The sequence below is a fragment of the Pelecanus crispus genome, chromosome 1, assembly GCF_030463565.1.
Source record: "Pelecanus crispus isolate bPelCri1 chromosome 1, bPelCri1.pri, whole genome shotgun sequence".
Taxonomy (NCBI): Eukaryota; Metazoa; Chordata; class Aves; order Pelecaniformes; family Pelecanidae; genus Pelecanus; species Pelecanus crispus.
Genome location: NC_134643.1, coordinates 224663234 through 224681913, shown reverse-complemented (window position 1 = coordinate 224681913; position 18680 = coordinate 224663234). Strand labels below are relative to the sequence as shown.

The 18680-nt window shown below is 51.1% G+C and overlaps 1 protein-coding gene across 1 annotated transcript in view; it reads right to left on the bottom strand.

The window, feature by feature from the left end:
• Positions 1–16697, bottom strand: part of MAP6 (microtubule associated protein 6) — a 47339-nt gene extending 30642 nt beyond the window's left edge. The window contains exon 1 of the mRNA XM_075727719.1: positions 15988–16697. Coding sequence (XP_075583834.1) covers positions 15988–16697 — 710 coding nt within the window. The remainder of the gene's footprint in view (positions 1–15987) is intronic.
• Positions 16698–18680: the final 1983 nt, after the last annotated feature.

Below are 18680 nucleotides of genomic sequence, written 5' to 3'. Positions count from 1 at the left end.
GCCTTGTGTCAACTTGGCTAAAATAACCCCAAAAATACATCTGGATCATGGAAACCCACTTCCCAAGAAGGATATCGTTAACATAGGACTGACTATAAAAATACCCCTGCCACTGCACGCTCTCTGCAAGCATCTGCAATCACAGACCTACCTGCCAATACCCAGACCCAGCTGCAGGCGCACAAATGTGTGCACTGAGATTCCTTTCTTAAAGCAAAAAAAAAAAAAAAAAAACCCAAAGCTCCCAGGCAGTAAATTTGGGGACTAAAAATTAAAAGCACCGGTTTTATAACTCTTCTGCAAAGAACTGGAAGGAGGATTTGCTATTACTAAGCACTTTTGTGCGCGGAGCGAATGTTTACAGCTTCTCTGAGCCATTTATATCCACTGGGTAAATAGTAAGCATTTGGAAATGAGAGGATCTGCAAATACTTCTTTCTTTTGGAGCTGTTCCAAGCTTAATCGAGAAATGAAACATGCTAGGGACAAATGTATTAAGCAGGTACTTAATTGAGAGACGAGACGAGAGAAGACGGCACTGTTCTTGTCTCCCAGGCAGAGCGTTCATGTTTTAAACACACTCCTAGATTGATATTTATTGCAACCAACAGTGCAGAAAGGCTCAGAAAAAGCACTCCTTCCCCTCCCATAAATAATTCACCCCTTGTAACAGTTCATAAAATGTTTATATTAAGTAATAATTAAATATTGCATTACAAAAAAATAACTAACATTCCAGCCAAGAGAAAAATCAACCTGAAGGAGGGTGGGGAAAATGATTGCCTTGAAGCTGTCATGTTGGGTTTTCTCTGCTGAGAGCAAAGCTAAAGCAGTTAAAAGGGGAGATTCTGGGCTGCACTCGATGCTCCCTCTGCTCTGTTGGATCAAGTCCTGATCTTGCCCCAAATGATAGATAGGGTTTTTCCATCGATCTCTGTGATATCCACATGGAGCCTGCTCTCATGTCTACACAAGCTCTCGCCATGCGGTGGTTGGCAGCCAGGCAGGGCAGCGTCAGCGGTCCCATAGTAACCTCTGCCGTCGAGCGATGACCCTTTTGACTTCAAATCATCAGCTACGCATGCACATTAGCAGGCTTTGAGCCCGCTAACAGCTTATTGGGTCTCGGTCGTGAAGACACACAAGGTCCAACATGGGATAAGACTCCAACAGTTGGACCCCAACACAGGATAAAGGACAAGGAGCGTGGCAGGGAGGAGAGAGGGTAGTGGGGTAATGATTGAGGATCAGCAGAAGCCATCAAGATAATATGAATCAAATGTTGTCACGCATACAGCCAGGCACCTTTTATTAAAACTATAATTGCTTGATCCAACCTGTGCCCTGGGGAGCATACAGAAAAGCAAGCAGCACCAAGGTCACTGCAGACAGAAAATCAATGCAGGGAACGAATGGTAATGACTTTTTTTTTCCCTAGTTTCAAAGAGAAGGACTGAGGAGGCATCCTGCTGGCATCTCCAGAGATGCACAATATCCCTCGGACTTGCTCCAGCAAAGCACTTAGTACATTTTTAACTTTCAACATCCAAGTCTTGCTCCTCTTGAATGTGACTACAGCAGGTTCAAGCATCCCAGTGGACCGTTATATTTCATATATACAATTATCCACCTCTCTGTGGTGCTCTGTTCTCTGTCCAAAACCATCCAATAGTTTCCAGCTTTCTGCAATGACCATGTCTTCTGCACTCCTGACCTCTCTAATGGGTGTCTCTCAGGACTTTCTCTGGTCCACAGCTATGCTGAAGTATAAAGCCAAAACCTGAATAAAATAGTCTACCTGAGGCTTTACTAATGTGGAAGGATGTCACGTCTTACATGTTAAATTCCTCTACATACATCTCAGTACACTACTTGCCCAAAAGTCTTTTTTTTTTTTTTTTTGAGTGGTTTGGTTGGTTGATTATCTTTTTTTCAATGCAATAACATAACTGACATCTGATTTATGATTCACTGCAGAACTGCTCCTGCACCAGTACCGCTGATAATTCCTACCTCTATGTCATACCATCCTCACCTCTCCTGAACTGCTTCTTATTTATTTCAGGCTATTTCTCCAATATGTCAAGATCTCTTTGAATTCCAATTCCAGCATGCAAAAGGATTTAGCCAGATACAAGTGAAGGACTCAGTACAAGCTTATCTGGATGAAATACGGCGCTGTACAGGCACTCAGATGGGATGGTCCTAATGCCCCTTTCTGCCCTAAAAAAAATCTCTTAACTGCAATAAGGTATCCGTTACAACCACAGGAGGAAAGTAGTGCTGTAAATTTTAATTGCCTGTGGGATATTTAAGGCAGGTTGCATCCTACACAGAAGGGATGAAACAGCTCCTTCTCTGCACTGTGCTGTGAGCTTGAGCAGACCTCAGCTCTTCTCCAACCCAGCAATGCCAGGTCCATGTGATGTAGGAGCTAAGTGAGTAGTATTGCTAGCTGAAACTGCCATGTAACTGTGATGTTCATGCAGAAATAGATCCATGCTCCAAGCTGAGTATAGGGGTTTTTTTTCATCGACTCCACTGAGATTTGGATCAAGCTCTTGGGAGATGTCTCTAGAGCTCCAGAGAGTCCTATCAATGGGCTACCAAGGGTGATGCTGAGATCAGTAACCCCTAAGTGATATAAAAGATCTGTCCAAAAATGAGTTCGTAGTCATCAGCCAAGAAAAACCCAAGAGGTTAAATGAGGACTCAAAAGCTGGTGTCCCTTAGCCTATACACCGCCCATCAGTGATATTGGCCAGACCACCTGAACACGGACATCTTGGCACCTGTGAGTATGGGGTGAGTGTAAATGAATGAAATCTATGAAAGAAAGGGGAAAAATCAACTTATTTATATATTTTGTAAATAAATATCTTCTTCTATATGGTCTTACACTGAACATTATATACTAACATCCTACAATATCATATTTCATGAGTATATGATCACCTGGGCATGCTTCTAGCCATGCAATTGCAGCACAACAGCTCTTTCACCCCGTAGTGCATTGAGGCGTGTTCATTTGTCCCTGCAGAAGCTCTGAACACATCTGCAGCTTCCCAAGGGATGTCTCCACATCTGCCAATGCAGCAGAGGGATGGAGTGTGCACAGCAACTGGGGTCACAATGACTCCCCCTCATTTCTCCTTCTGCATAACACATCCATGCAGCTTCTATACCAAGGGCATAGCCCCAAACCTAGACTCTGGTCTTGCGCCGAGCAATACTCATATGGGCTGGAACATGGTGTCTGCTGACATCCAGAATGGGGACCAGGTTAAATCAGAATTGTTTGCAAGCCTTTTGAGGCCTTAAAAGAAAATACATCCTCTATGTATTTCAGTGCTTATAGCTCCCCCTGACACTAGAGAAAGAGGCTACGAAAGCGGCCCATACAGCAACGTACCACCTTCAGACGTTCTTGCCCTTTCCATGCCATAATAACAATACAAGCCCCTGTTTCCTCATATTTTGCATCACATCAAAAGTCTCATGTGAAAGCACCATGTCCTCGCTCCCTTCCAATTTTACACATCATCCAGTTTGACTTCCCACCCAACTTCAGTTTCAAACATCAGTGTGACATGGTCAAAAGTCTGGTTTCCAGATCTCAGCATTAACTTTTGGGAGCATCCCTCATAGAATCACAGAATTGTTTAGGTTGGAAAAGACCTTTCAGATCATCAAGTCCAACCAGTAACCTAACACTACCAAGGCCACCACTAAACCAATTAAGGGGAGAGTATTAATTAAGTTCATGTTTCCTGGCTTGGTGGATGGATTATTTTTTAATGAAAGTAAAACTAGGAATCATTAAGGTTGGAAAGGATCTCTAAGATCATCAGTCCAACCGTCAACCCAACACCACCATGTCCACTAAACCATGCCCCAAAGTGCCACGTCTGCCCATTTTTTGAACCCCTCCAGGGATGGTGACTCCACCACCTCTCTGGGCAGCCCGTTCCAATGCTTGACTACTCTTTCCGTGAAGAAATTTTTCCTTATATCGAATCTAAACCCCTCCTCCCCAACAGGGTGCAAAAAAGATGATCACATGTATGTCACCACTGAAAGACTACTAGACATGCCTGAAGAGCCACTGGAAGACCAAACACTGAGATAGGAAAAGCTGGAAAGACACACCTGGCTGCAACTCACAGCAATGGCATGTTGAGTTTAAAGAAACATCTTCCAGTTCTTCACTACCAGCTTTGCACATCAGACCACTCTGCAAGACCCTTGGTCTACACTGAAGCTAAGGGACTCCCATAACCACTTAACTCCAGGAGCCAGGCTTTGCAAAAGCTGATCAAAAGTGCTACCAAGACTTCAGATGTGTCTAGAGGTACCAGCAGAAGCCCAACCAGAAAACCATCCTCTAAGCCAACAGACATGCCTGTGTTTTCTGAGGGTTTCCAGCTCTCAGAGCGGCCAAGGAGAGACAAATTGCAACTGGTCATAAAAAAGAAACCTCTTTTTCCTCCATGAACAGAGATCAGCATGTTAGTTAGCAGCCCTAGAACAAGCAAGAGGGGAAATCATGGCAAACGGGGCTGGGGAGAACCTCAAAAAAACACCCAGTTCAGCCCATGGTCTGGGGCAGGATCAAGCAATGGACGTTTGCATATCCTCCGAAGGCTGGCACACTTTCTGGAGATGCTACAGCCAGTCAATGGCTGAAATAACCTGTTCAGAAATCACACCAGCCAAACGCAGCAGACCCTTCCAGCCTTGTAGGTTATAGCAGAGCTGTGGGAGCATTTCTATGAGACACAATGAAATCACTTCTCCCCTTATAGCATCCTGCACCAAGCTTTGCTCCAACGCCACTGCAATGCCGCAGCGCTGCCAGAGGCTTTCACCCCACCAATGGAGGAAAAAGCACCGCAACTTTCAGCGACAGCATCTCCCCCGCTCTCTGCACGATGATGCAGCCAAAACCCGTCCCAGCTCCCCAGAGGGAACACGTGGTTTTCCTTGTGTCCTCCCTCCGCCGGGCTGCTTGCCAACACATCCCTCTCCGGGAATCCTCTGCGCGAGTTGCCATAGCTACCGGCCAACACCACGACAAGCTCTGCCCCTCGGCTGAGACCGGCGCATTCGTCCCCTGGATGCGTGGGGTACCTGGCGGGAGGCTGTCGCCCAGCCACGGCACGTCAGCCCCATGCAAACCCAAGCCAGGGCTTTCCGTACCTTCGTAGGATCTTGCATAGGCAACTTCTGATCTCCCCTTTCTTCCCCCATCTCAGAGTTTCTGCACATCCATTTTATATCCGAATAATGAGAGCAAAAAGCAAGGTCCAAGTCCTGATCTGCAACTCAGCATGCTGGCCTCCACAAATCCAGCAAAGCAGAAAAATCAGACCTTTGCATCTAATTCCTGCATTAGTTTTAGGAACTCCACCAACAAAGAGTTTGCTCTGTTGCACTGGTAGTAAAGCGTGGCTCAGGCTGCAAAAGATTTTGCAAGACATGGAGCATCCTTTCAGCCTCCTGCTGGGGCTCAGGCTGATAGAGCTCCACAGTCAAAGTGGATGTGAGAAGGGAAAGGGACCCCTCTTCACAGCGAAATGGCATCCTGAGGGCACGTGCAGCTTCTCCTTGAAAGTCTCAGCCAATAAACCAACCACCAGCCCCACTGCTGCCCAAATCTGGGAATGGGACAAGTCAGGATTCATGCCCCTGCCTGTGTTTCCAGCCCATCTGAGCGTGACGCACTGATTTCTTTTAGGCAAAGCTGCCTGCCTGAGAGCAGATGTGCAGCCTCCTTCAAGGTGAAAGGCAAAGGGAAATGTGGGAGGAAGCCTGAAGCTCAGCAATCAGGGCTGATCCTGAAGGGTTTCCTCCTCTTACATCTGGATAACATCTCCCCTTACCATTCACCCAGCACCCAGACACAAAATTGAGGTTTCTTTAGTGCAACCCACTGCCCTGGCCAGCTCCAACCTTCCCAAAGCCAAGTTTTTAGCTGGTCTAACTGGATTTCTGGCAAACCCAAACTGTCCAGCTCCCCATAAATGTACGCTTTCTAAGATGTCTGCTCATCTTTGCTTTGGAAGAAATAGATTGGATCACTTTCTTTGGGAGATGAGCTATCTGCCCATCTTCCCTCCTACATATGTGGCGACAATACCTTCCGTAGCTGATTTAATGGGAAGGAACTGGAAGAAAAAGGACAAAGTGGAGGAAGACATTAACTAATTCACCTAATAATTAATTGCACATAAGCATCATTTAATTGACAGCTAGTCCTTACACACCGGAGTCCCACAAGAAGCATATTGTTCATAACTCGCTCAAGGGGAGCAAGAGTGGGATGAGCATGGAAATCTGAGACATCAACTCCAGGGTGTGAGCTTTTAATCTGGCAGGAGAGCAGGGATCCTGCAAGAGGACACGCTGGTCCTGCAGGGCTTTGGGGACAGAAAGGAGACCTGATCTGGGCTTTGGGCTACGTTAAGACCCCAGTGCCAATGCTGGCACTCTTGGGAATAGGCCTGTTCATTTCTACAAGCAGAATAACCTTGCCATTCGCAATTAATATATAGCTCCACTCCAGAAGGATATTGTTTTCTTTAACCACCACCTTCATTTTTCTTCCCTTTCCGAGGTAGATCAGCAGCAAAGCACCTGCACAGACCACATACCTTCAACCCTTTTAACGAACAAGAAAAGAAAAGCAGCAGCCAAGCAACATTAGCAGGGCACCAGCGACCTTGCAAAGTATTTCAGTGAGAAGTCTCTGGCTGCTTTCCAAGACGGTACCTGCAAGGTTGGGCAGATAAACACCATGCAAAAGCTAATTGATATGGGGAGGATGTTGCCGTGCAGGAGAAAGCTGACTGCAGTCAGTGGGAGTCCTATGGATAGATGCGGGGCTGCCGTGAGCCAGCCCACGGCTCACAACAGCCTGGATTTCCTTGCCCGTACAATGGAGATGGAGTAACCGATGCCAAAATGGTTTATTTACAGCTCTGTGGTGGTATTTTTAGAGTTAAAACCAGATGAATGTAAAGCCTGGTGTTAAGCAACCACGCACCAGCCAAACAGCAAGGCTTTACAAATCTGCTGGCAGCACGGACAAGCTGGGAGATGCTTCCTTGATAATAAAGTGATAAGCAAAAATCCCTGTCAGGGATATTATTTTGTGCTGCTGAATTGCAGCCTGGAAAAGAGACCCTGGTGAGTCCCTGCAGATGGAGACGGATGGGGATGCTGGGGTCCCCGGGCTGTACCCCAATGCCAGCCCGTCCCTGCACGGGGCACGCTGCTCATCAACTCCTTGTTTTGCACCACACAGCACCATCCCCGGCTGCACATCCTGGGCAGGCTGTGGAGCAGGAATATTTGCTTCCCTGCTCCACTACACAGCAGTGATAAGTGCTTTCTGAAACAAGCTGCTCTCCTAGGACCACTGGTTAAATTCCCCTCTTCAAGGTGTCTTTTTGTGCAGCTGGCATCCTCACGGACAGGGGCAGCTGCCTGAGGGCCATATCCTCACCCCCAGGTAATTCTGCTTGTGTTACAGGGGCTGAAGTGATTTTTACCGCTGGAGTCAGCCCCCTTCTTTCCAGGCACGAGCAGCACATCATTTCAGACAACCCACCCATCAACCCAACAACATCGCTCAAACGCATCTTCCTCATAGCCTCAAGTTGCATCAGCAGAGGTTTAGATTGGATATTAGGAAAAATTTCTTCAAGGAAAGAGTAGTCAAGCATTGGAACGGGCTGCCCAGAGAGGTGGTGGAGTCACCATCCCTGGAGGGGTCCAAAAAGCGGGTAGATGTGGCACTTTGGGACATGGTTTAGTGGGCATGGTGGTGTTGGGTTGATGGTTGGACTGATGATCTTAGAGGTCCTTTCCAACCTTAATGATTCCTAGTTTTATTTTCATTAAAAAATGATTCCTAGTTTTACTCATTAAAAAATAATCCATCCACCAAGCCAGGAAATATGAAATTAATTCTTACTCTCCCCTTAATTGGTTTAGTGGTGGACTTGGTAGTGTTAGGTTAATGGTTGGACTTGATGATCTTAAAGGTCTTTTCCAACCTAAATGATTCTATGATGCTATTCCTTTGCAAAACTGAATTACAGCTCCACCAAAAATAAAAAAAAAAGATTTTAAATGTAAAAAAAAAAAGAAAGAAAAGCAGCCTCCCCACCTTCCCAGCACCAAAACACCCTGTTTTGTAGTCTCAACAGCACAGCTTGCAGCCAGGTCCCCAAAGCAGCAGGAGTCTCTCTGTACGCGCATCATGTTTGCAAAGTGCTGCGGGGTCCCTTCAGGTGAAGGCACCATTTGAGCAAAAGGAATTATTAATAGAAAGCTAAATGTGTTCGCTATATAACACCTGCAACGTTGGACTTGGGGAGGAGAGACGAGTTGGAGGTTAAAGCACTAACTTGGTGAACAGCTTGGTTTGTGTGTGTGCATATGTGTGTGTGTATATATATACACACACATACATATATTAAAAAAAAAAAAAAATAAAGGACATCCAAAGGATATCCAGACTGCTGAGTTATAAATCAAGAGAAATACAGCTTCCATCCTATAAAACTTTCCTAACACTGCCTTTCCCCTCCTGGCTGGTGCTGATGGTCATGCTAGCAGGAGAGCATCCGTGCTCTTGCCCCAGCGTGGCAAGGCTTAGCTGAAGGTATCAGTGTTAGTGCTATGAATACATTCAACTAAGAGCAAAGCAAAGCAAGATTGATGTAGGATAGAGTGCAGAAGTACTTAAAAAGTGAAGGCTTGTTCAGCTGGTAGGAGACAGGAAAAGCAAAGGTCATGCTCTAAATGTGAGAGAAGGCAAATTTACAATGGCTGTTTGTGATTTATTTGGCAAAGGAAGGACAAGGAAAGTCTTACTGTCTAAATTAGCTGATCCCTCTTCTCTCTTGTCTTTATTTATTGTTTGTGTTACAGCGGTAGCTTGAAGCCGCCAAGTGAAAGTGGGGTCTGCTCTGCAGCATCTGCTCCTGCATCCAGGAGAAGCTGGTGGTCTAAACAGACATGGCAGTAAATGGAAGGGGAGAAGGAGAAATGTTTGACATGTCCTTTGATAGGATAACTGACTTAGCAGACAAAAGAAATGTGAAAATCTATCTGGTTTCAGTAAAGCATCTGATACAGGGCCACGTGGGAAATTATTAATTAAGCCAGTGAACATGAACATCAGCAGAACGGGAAACTGGGCAAGGAAAATGACAACGGTGAGTGTTGGAAGGCTGAGCTGCAGCCTGGAAGGAGGTTAGCAGGGTTTAACATTTTTAAGGTTGACTTTGGCACAAAAAAGTAGGGCAACACTGATGAGACCTCCTAATGACACAACGTTGTAGGCAGCACCAATACGGAGGAGGATCGGGATATCAGAGAGGAAGAAAGGGATTGACCTTGACTGCTGTGTTTGAAATGGGATGAAAATTATTCGTACTACATTCTAGGCTTGGTACTCATCACCAGTATTGTTTGGCATAGGGTGGGAGCTCCATGGCTGGAATTGCCTAAGGGGAAGACCGATGTGGGGGTCCTGGTTATCAAAGGGTAAGTGAGGGATTCATAACGCATCTGTGATGCCCACAAACTTCAGCAAGAGCTTCAGCAAGATCGGGACCTCATCTCCAAAGGGCAACAGTTCTGCATCTGTGTTTAAGAAACAGTGATTTCATCTAGGAAGAGCGGGAGAGAAGTAGTTGATACAGGGAGTAAAAAGGAGACTAAAAAAAACTTCTGACTTGCTAGCTCCAGAACCAAATGATATGGATACTGTACTTGGAGACACCGAGCAGCGACCTCCAGATAGGAGAAAAGCAGTAAGTAACCCAGTGCCAACAAAAGAGCAAACTATAACCTGTCCACTGACTCAGACTGGAAAAGAGATGATGGTTGCAAACCATCAGAGACTGAGGTCTTGGCACACCCTGCCAGCTGGCATCGTGCAACTAAAAATTCCCTATTTCTGAGACAGAGCCTCGGGTGTTACTTGTAAAGACTAAATAACAAACTAAATAATTGGACTTACTGGTTCAGAGGGTCCCATCCAGCCCTGTGTGCCTAAAGGTCCCTGCTGAGGTGACACAGCTGAGCAGGAGCAGAGGAAAAATTGCTCAAGTATATTGAGTTCATCACCTGAATGCCACCTCCATCTCTTCCTCCTGCTCAACCCCGTCCTATGGCACGCACAGCCCAGCTCCAGCTTGCACACAGTCGAAGCAGCAAAATTCAGTATTGCCTACACTGCTGAGCAGCTCCCAGTTGGCTTTTGGGGCTGGATATTGTCCACCTTAATGTGATGGCAGGGAATATGTTGGCAAATAGTCTAACTTGGAGATACCACCAGCCTTTCTCAGCTGGTGGACTACATCCAGAGGAGATCAAGACGCAGAGCGTGGCAGGATAGCTGCCTATCTGCAACACCCATCTCCATCCTCTTCATGTCTTAGTAAATACAAGGGCTTCCTCCACGCACAGGTATTACATACTCATAAGACCGGTCCTTGGGGTATCAGCAGACATCCTGTCTCCTCCTCCTGCTAAAGGTACATATCAAGTAACTGCTGAGCCCGAGCTCAGCCTTAGCCAAAGCTGCCAAACATCTCTTTGAACAGCCTTTTCTGGATGGAAACATCCTGCCCCTTCCCTTCCAGCTGAGAGCAAAATTGGATCCATTTGCCTACATCGGTTACTTTAATGGCACTCTCATCCAAACTGGGAGTTCGTAGCTGAAATGACACTGGGAAATGAAGTCTGCCCAGTAATGTTCTCTGGCACTGAAGTCTGGGACAGCCCACACTCACACTATTACACCCCTTCGACTCCCAAACCAAGGTGGTTGCACCCAAGCTGCTCGCTGGGATCAGTTCTTGGCTCATACCCACTGCCAAACAAGCCCGGGGAGAGTGCTAGGGACTATTTCAACAACTGAAGAGTGTAGATGATCATGTCCCCGTGCCCAGGCATGTGTTCTGGAACTGTTTAATTTACTAATTCGGACTCAGCCTGTGGATCTGATCAGAAATTTCAGAAGGCAATGGAAAATTTCCCACCGTTTGGCACACCTGAAAACACGAGAGATGTTACTGAGGGTCTCACCAAGATGGGACACGTCCTCCACTGGAGACTTTCAAGAATAGGTTAGATAAAATCAACCTAGAGTGGTCTGGACATATCATCCCCTTCCCCAGAAATGGGATGTGGACCAGATGATCTCAGAAGGTCCTTCAAACCCTACATTTCCACAACTATAATGATGCAGTATGAATCCCCCGCCCTCACAGAGCTTGCTCCAGCCCTCCTGTGTGGACATCCCTCCCTAAATTAGCTCCTCTGTATCTCAGAAAAATACACAGCAAGTCTCCAGCACCGTCTCATTCATCTCTGCAGCTACTACAAATTCTCATTTGCTCCACATCTTTAGTACCTCCAGGGCTTGAGATGAATGACAGAACATTAGCAACAGGCAATTCATTAATAGTAGAGGCAAAATTTTCCATTGAAGCCTTTCTTGTTTTGTTTCCTCTGATAGGAAAGGAAATTGGTGGGGGAAAAAAATAATTGCTTTCGTTAAAAAAAAGAGATAGATCCCTTTTTGGTGAAGAACTTAAAAACTAGGTTTTGCAATATTACTTCTCTGGGGAAAATTCATTGCCTTACTACTCATTTCAACACTCTGCACAGGGGGTGAAATTTCCCCTTTCCCTTTTATATCTTTTTTCCTTCAGGGAAAAACAGGTAACAAAAGGAGAAGAATACAAGACAAAGAAGAAGAAGGAAAAAAACCCACCCAGGAAACACCCAATTCTAACATTTTCCCATCATTTTCAAACAAAAATGGAAAACATTCATTCCTTCTTGCATTTCTGCCAAACGTGATTCTAATTGTTCCACTTCCACCAGCAAATGCACATTTTCTCACCTACTCTCTCTGCTCCCAGACCCCCAGGGTCAAGCCCAGCCCCCTCCATCCCCCTCCATCCTTGGGTGCAGCAGGGAGAAGAGCTCTGCCCGTCCCTTCCAGGAGTTCAGGGGGCAAAATCCCCTCCCAAGCACTCAAGTACTGGGGTCACCAGGGCCAGCTCTGTGCCCAATACAGATAAAGCCCTCAATGATGCCACCAGATCCTCCTACGGGATGTCAGAGAATTGAACAAGAAAAGGCTCCACCCAGCAGGAACAGCTTTCCAAGCAGCTGAAAAGTCCCCCCCAGGCTGGGGGATCCAGCTGAAGGATGCCCTGGTCCTTACTTGGTCCCTCAGGGTCCACAGGCCACCACGAGAAGCAGGACTGCAGAGAAGAGGAGTTGAAGGGAGATGCAACCTGCCCCTGTAACGCTGCTCGGGCAGTTTGGGGAGGGAAACTGAGGCAAGAAGCAGCTCGGTGCTGGAACCTGTGTCACACCCGCTCACGGCGGTGGCTTCCAGCACCACTGGAAGACCCCAGAAGAACAACAGCAAACAGGAGAACGATGCCCCAGAGCTGCACTCTGACCCCTGCCCTGATGCACCGTGTAGGTCACTCAGCACCTCTGCCTCAGTTTCCCCACAGCCAAAGAGGAATAGGGCACTAATTGGCAAGCAGATACCATCATGCACAACTTGATCACCTTCAAACCTACTTGCTATCGATGGCTTCAAACCAGATCTTGCTATGGAAGTCACTTAACTTTTGGAAACCGTTAGGAATGAGCATGTTCTCCCACTGCTTCCCTTGGTTTGCCAAGGGAATTTATTTGGGCGTAAGTACCTAAATGAATCCTATAGATAAATGAGTATTTAATAAATATATAAAATATAAATCACATTAATATAAATATTATGAATAATAGAAATAAATAATGTAAAGAAATCCTGTTTATTCTGTAGGATCTCTGGGCACAGGCTCTTGCGGACATGCACAGCCCTGCCATTGCTGCTCTGGCCTCGCTGAAGGATTCCGGGCTCAAATGCTAACGCAAACAAATCATCCATCGCTCGGGCTGGGAGTAGCCTCCATGGCCATCACCGCCGGGCATCGCCTCTGCTCCGCAGGTCTGGGCAGGGAGGTCGCAGGCGCATGGTCTCCGCAATATTCATTTGTCTCGGTATAAAGAGGTTAGAACAGGGAATTCCTCCCTTTAGCCTGGACTTCCCTGATGACCTTGGGCTAGTTGCTTACTCCATCCCATGCTCTGTTCCCCCACCTGTAAATAACACCCAGGGGAACTGCGTGAATTTAAAAACCGTTACCAGTGAGCTCTTTGGTTTCACGGAGGAATTGTTTCCCAGCCTTGGAGCATCACATTACGCCGATTTGCAGCAGTGGCAGAGGACTGTAAGAAGATCTGCCCCTGCTCTCTGCTGCTGGGGAGCGGTCACCCATGCACAAGCACAGCAAAGGCCATGGAGGACAAATCCCACATGAGCCATAGAATCATCGAATCGTTCAGGTTGGAAAAGACCTTTAAGATCATCCAGTCCAACCATTAACCCACACTACCAAGGCCACCACTAAACCAGTTAAGGGGAGAGTAGCAACCTCACACCTCCTGGCTTGGTGGCTGGATCATTTATAATGAAAGTAAAAACTAGTAATCATTAAGATTGGAAAGGACCTCTAAGATCATCAGTCCAACCATCAACCCAACACCCCCATGCCCACTAAACCATGTCCCACCGTGCCACGTCTGCCCGTTTTTTGAACTCTTCCAGGGATGGGGACTCCACCACGTCTCTGGGCAGCCTGTTCCAATGCTTGACTACCCAAAAGGTCACTAGGAGATAATTTGGGCTGCTGGGTGGCCCATAAGGTTGCCCATATAGGCTGTGGAGTCTCCATCCTTGGAGATGTTCAAAACCCACCCAGCAGGGACTCCTGCGAGCAGCAAGGTTCTTGACAGTAATAGGGATTTGGAGAATTTGGCTTTTAAAAAGAACCCAAACAATAAACAACACTTAAAAGATGCCTAATTTGAACAGAACATGAGAACAATTAGCCACAACATCACTTATGCATTAATGAAGAGGCGCTCATGTTCCAGGGCTGAGCATCAGCGCAAACACTTCTCTTGCAATACACTGCAAGGAAGAAAAATGTGGAAGTGGGAGACCAGAAGGAGGACCCCGGGGGGAAGACAAGCCCTAGGGGTGTCCTGAAAGAGAAGGAGCAACACAGGGAGGGCTGAAGCCTTCAGGTTCCTCTTGCGTTCAACATCTGACCTGACGCAAACCCTTTGCTTGGGGAGGAAACCAGCCCAGCCCAGCCTGCCCTGCTGCAACGGCGGCCGTCTGAATTTGCTGGAGCAGACAGGAGGGATGCTACGTGGAGGGATGGGAGGGTGAGCAATCTGTATTTAAATAGGCAAGTAAATAAGCCGAATTATCCTTTGCACCAGTGGAGGAGAGCAACACAACAGCTCTCCAGCTCTAGGACAGCTTTCTGCTTTAGTCCTGCCATCACTGACATGAGCCCAGACCTGGGAACATGACCAGACAAAAAGCCAAAGCAAAAATCACGCCTGGCCAAAGCAGATTAAAAGACTGTGTCACTTCTGGAAAAGCCTTGCTCCACACCCTCCAAAATTCCCTGGCCATTTTCTCATGTCTCAGCCGACCGCCGTCGTCACACCTAGATGCACCCGAGCCCACGGCATCACCCGCATCCCCAGTAAAAGCCAGAGCCGACGCCGAACTACAGCAAAAAAAAAAAATAAAAATCTCGCTGCTTGAACCGTTTGCCACCCAGGGACATGGGAAAGGAGATGATTGCCAGCTCTGCCATGCCACACGGTCACCGGTGGGACAGAGGAGTCAAATCCCAGCTTCATTTTAAATCTGCATGAATTTACTACCTGTTCAATGGCAGGGCGTCACCCCTAAATCTCCCTAGGGCAGAAAATCCATCACTCGAAGGCATAAGCACCTTGGCATTCACACGGGCACGGGGAGAAGCAAAAAGGCTGTGATTACACTTTTGTCACAACAAACCCCAGCTTTGCTCTCTGCCACCTCCACCCCGGCGGCGGTGGGCTCTGCCAAAGAAAGCTCTGGAAAACACAATCGCAGCAAACCCTCTTTTGCAAGTGTACGCGCAGGGCAGCCACCCCATCACTTTTGTTTCGTATTCCCGACACATCCAAGCCCTTCAGCCCGAGAGAAATAACAACGGCGGCTCGCAGCAAGGAGTTTCCGCGCTCCGAATCCCAAACGGGGTCTGTTCTTGGGGTGAAATAAGGGCGCCCCTTTCTAGCCCGGTGTGGGGGGATGATGGGAGGGGGGCCGGGGACAGAGGGATGTGCCACCCCTCGTCGTGCTGCGTTAAAACATGGCAGCATCCGAAGGCTGCCCCACCCAAAGCGGCCTAGGACGCGCGTCACCCGCATCCCGCCGCGTCGCCGGGACGCTTTGTCTCGGGGATGCTGGGGGCCTGGGATGCTGCGCGGGACCCTGCCAGGCGTGGGGTACCCCGCGGGCGCGTGGGACCTCCGCCTGCCCGCGAGCCCCCCAGGATGCAGCGATGCGGCGGGGCTGCCGGTCCTTCGGGTTCCTGGGCTGCCAGGGATGCGCTTGGGAAAGGAGAAGCGGCCACTTGCACATCCCAGGGAAGCGACCCAAACCGCGCCCTGCCAAAAGCTAAGGCGGCGGCGGGTGTCGCTGAATTTTGGGATGCTGGGGAGAGGCGGAGAGGGACACCCAAACCTGCTCTAAACCCACCCGTAAAAAGGACGGGTGGATGCGTTACCTGCAGAGCACCTTCCCACGCCCCATCAACGACACCCGGAGAGGTGGGGGATTTTAAGGACACCCCCCCCCCCCACGGGGCAGGAGATCCGCAAACACCCCTCCCACCCCCCCAAAATGTTTCGAAGCCGCATTCCCCCAGCTCCCAGGGTGGGGATGTCCCCCCCGGGGATGGGCAGAGGGGGACCGGGGGAGGGTGGGCGAGGAGCCGGCGGGTTGGGGGTCGGGATGGAGGGGTCTGGGGGGGGGGGGGGGCTGACCTGTAGGACGAGCTGACCCCCGCCGCCACCTCCTCCTTGATCTGCCTGTTGAGAGCATCGGCGGCCGCCCGGCCCCTGCCCGCCTCCGCCGGCTGCCCCCCCGCCTCCTCCGCCTTCTTCCGAGCCTTCTCTCTCGCATCCCCGGCTCGCAGGGCTTTGGGATGCTCATCCTCCCCCTCGGGGTCTTCCTCCTTCTTCTCGGCACCGGCGAGCACCTTCCGTCGCTTCTCCTGAGCCGCCTTCTCCGGGGACCCCCGCTCCAGGGCGAGGACGGGGGAAGGTCCCGGTTTGGGGATCCAGGGATGGTCCCCGCGCTTGGGGATGGGCCAGGCGCGGAAATCCTTCTGGTACTGCGTCTCCTTCTCGAAGGGGGTGTCCGAGGGCTGGTACTCGCTTTTGGGCTTGCAGCTCGGCTCCGGGCGCTGCACCTTCCAGGGCTTGTAGTCGTGCCGCATCACCGAGTCGGCCGGGGGGGAGGCGTGCGGGGCCGGGCCGGGCCGGGTGGCCCCGGGAGCCGGCTCGCCCCCCGCCTCGCCGCCGGGCTGGGTGTCGATGGGGGCGGCGGGGCGCGGGGGCTGGGCGGGGGCCGGGGGCTGCTCGGTGGCCTCCGAGTATTTGGTGAAGACGAGCGGGACGGCGATGTCCGCCTTGTCCAGCTGGTTCCAGAACCGGGCGATGCAGCAAGCGCGAGTGATGCAGGGCCACGCCATGGCGGCCCCGCGCGAGGAGCGCACCCGCCCCGCGCCCGCGACCGCCGCACGCAGCCAGGGAGGCGCGCGGGGGGGGGAGCGCGCGGGCGGCGCTGCGCCGGAGGGGGCGGGGCCTCGGCGGAGGGGGCGGGGCCTCGGCGGAGGGGGCGGGGCTTGCCTGGCACCGGGCGCGGGGGGGGGGGGGGGAGGCACGCGTGTGAGCACACACCTGCACGCGCGCGTGCAAGGCGCGCCTGGGCGTGTATTCACGCGCACGCGCAGTCACGCGCCCGCACGCGCGCGTGCAGGGCGCGCCCAGGCGTGCATGCACACGCACACACAGCTGCACGCGCAGTCACGCGCCCGTACCCACACGTGCAAGGCACACGCAGGCGTGCATTCACACGCACGCGCAGTCACACGCCCGTACCCACACATGCAAGGCGCGTGCGGGCGCGCATTCACACGCACGCGCAGTCACGCGCCCGCACGCGCACGTGCAAGGCGCGCCCCGGGCGTGCATTCACGCGCACGCCTTCACACGCCTGCATGCACGTGTGTGAGGTACGCCCGCGCGTGGGTGCTCGCACGCGGCTGCACATGCACGTGTGAGGCACACCCATGCGCGTCTCCGCATGCATGCACAGTCACGCGCCCGCACGCGTGCGTGCAAGGCGCGCCCGGGCATGCATTCACGCGCACGCGCAGGCACACGCCCGCATGTGGACGTGCAAGGCGCGCCCGGGCGTGCATTCACGCGCACGCGCAGTCACGCGCCCGCACGCGCACGTGCAAGGCGCGCCCAGGTGTGCATTCACACGCATGCGCAGTCGCATGCTCAGTCACACGCCTGTACCCACACGTGCAAGGTGCGCACAGGCGTGCATTCATGCGCACGCGCAGTCACACACCCGCACACGCACGTGCAAGGTGCACCCAGGCGTGCGTTCACACGCACGCACAGTCACACGCCTGCATGTACGCGTGCGAGGTATGCCCGCGCGTGGGTGCTTGCACGCGGCTGCACACGCACGTCTGAAGCGCACCCATGCGCGTCTCTGCATGCATGCACAGTCGCGCCCGTACGCGCACGTGCAAGGCGTGCCCAGGCGTGCATTTACATGCACGCGGTCGGGCGCCCGCACACGCACGTGCAAGGCGCGCGCAGGCGTGCATTCACACGCACGCTCAGTCACACGCCCGTACCCGCACATGCAAGGCGCGCGCAGGCGTGCATTTACACGCACGCGGTCGGGCACCTGCACACGCACGTGCAAGGCGCGCACAGGCGTGCATTCACGCGCATGCCGTCACACGCCTGCATGCACGCGTGTGAGGTACGCCCGCGCGTGGGTGCTCGCACACAGCTGCACACGCACGTGTGAGGCACGCCCATGCGCGTCTCCACATGCACGCACAGTCACGCGCCCGCGCGCACACGGGCAAGCATGCCAGTGCGTGCATTCGCATGCACGCTCACACGCCTGCATAGGCATGCCCATGCATACATGCACACACACTCACAAGCACACACGCTCACGTGCAAGGCACACCCACGCGTGTATTCCTATGGATGCACAGTCACACGCCTGCACACACACGTGCAAGCCTGCCCGTGCGTGCATTCACATGCACCCTGGCACACATGCATGCACGTGTGCAAGGCATGCCCATGCATACATGCACACACAGTCACACTCATGCACACGTGCAAGGCACACCCATACGTGTATTCCTTTGGATGCACAGGCACACGCCTGCACACACATGGGCAAGCATGCCCATGCCTGCATTTCAATGCACAGTCACAAGCCTGCATGCACACATGCAAGGCACACCCAGGCATGCATTCACATGCACGCACAGTCACACACCTGCACGCAGATGTGCAAGGCACACCCATGCATACACACGTGCACACAGTCCCACACCTGCATTCACATGCGCAAGGCAAGCCCATGCGTGTGTATGCACACACTCACACGGCTGCACACACGTGTGCAA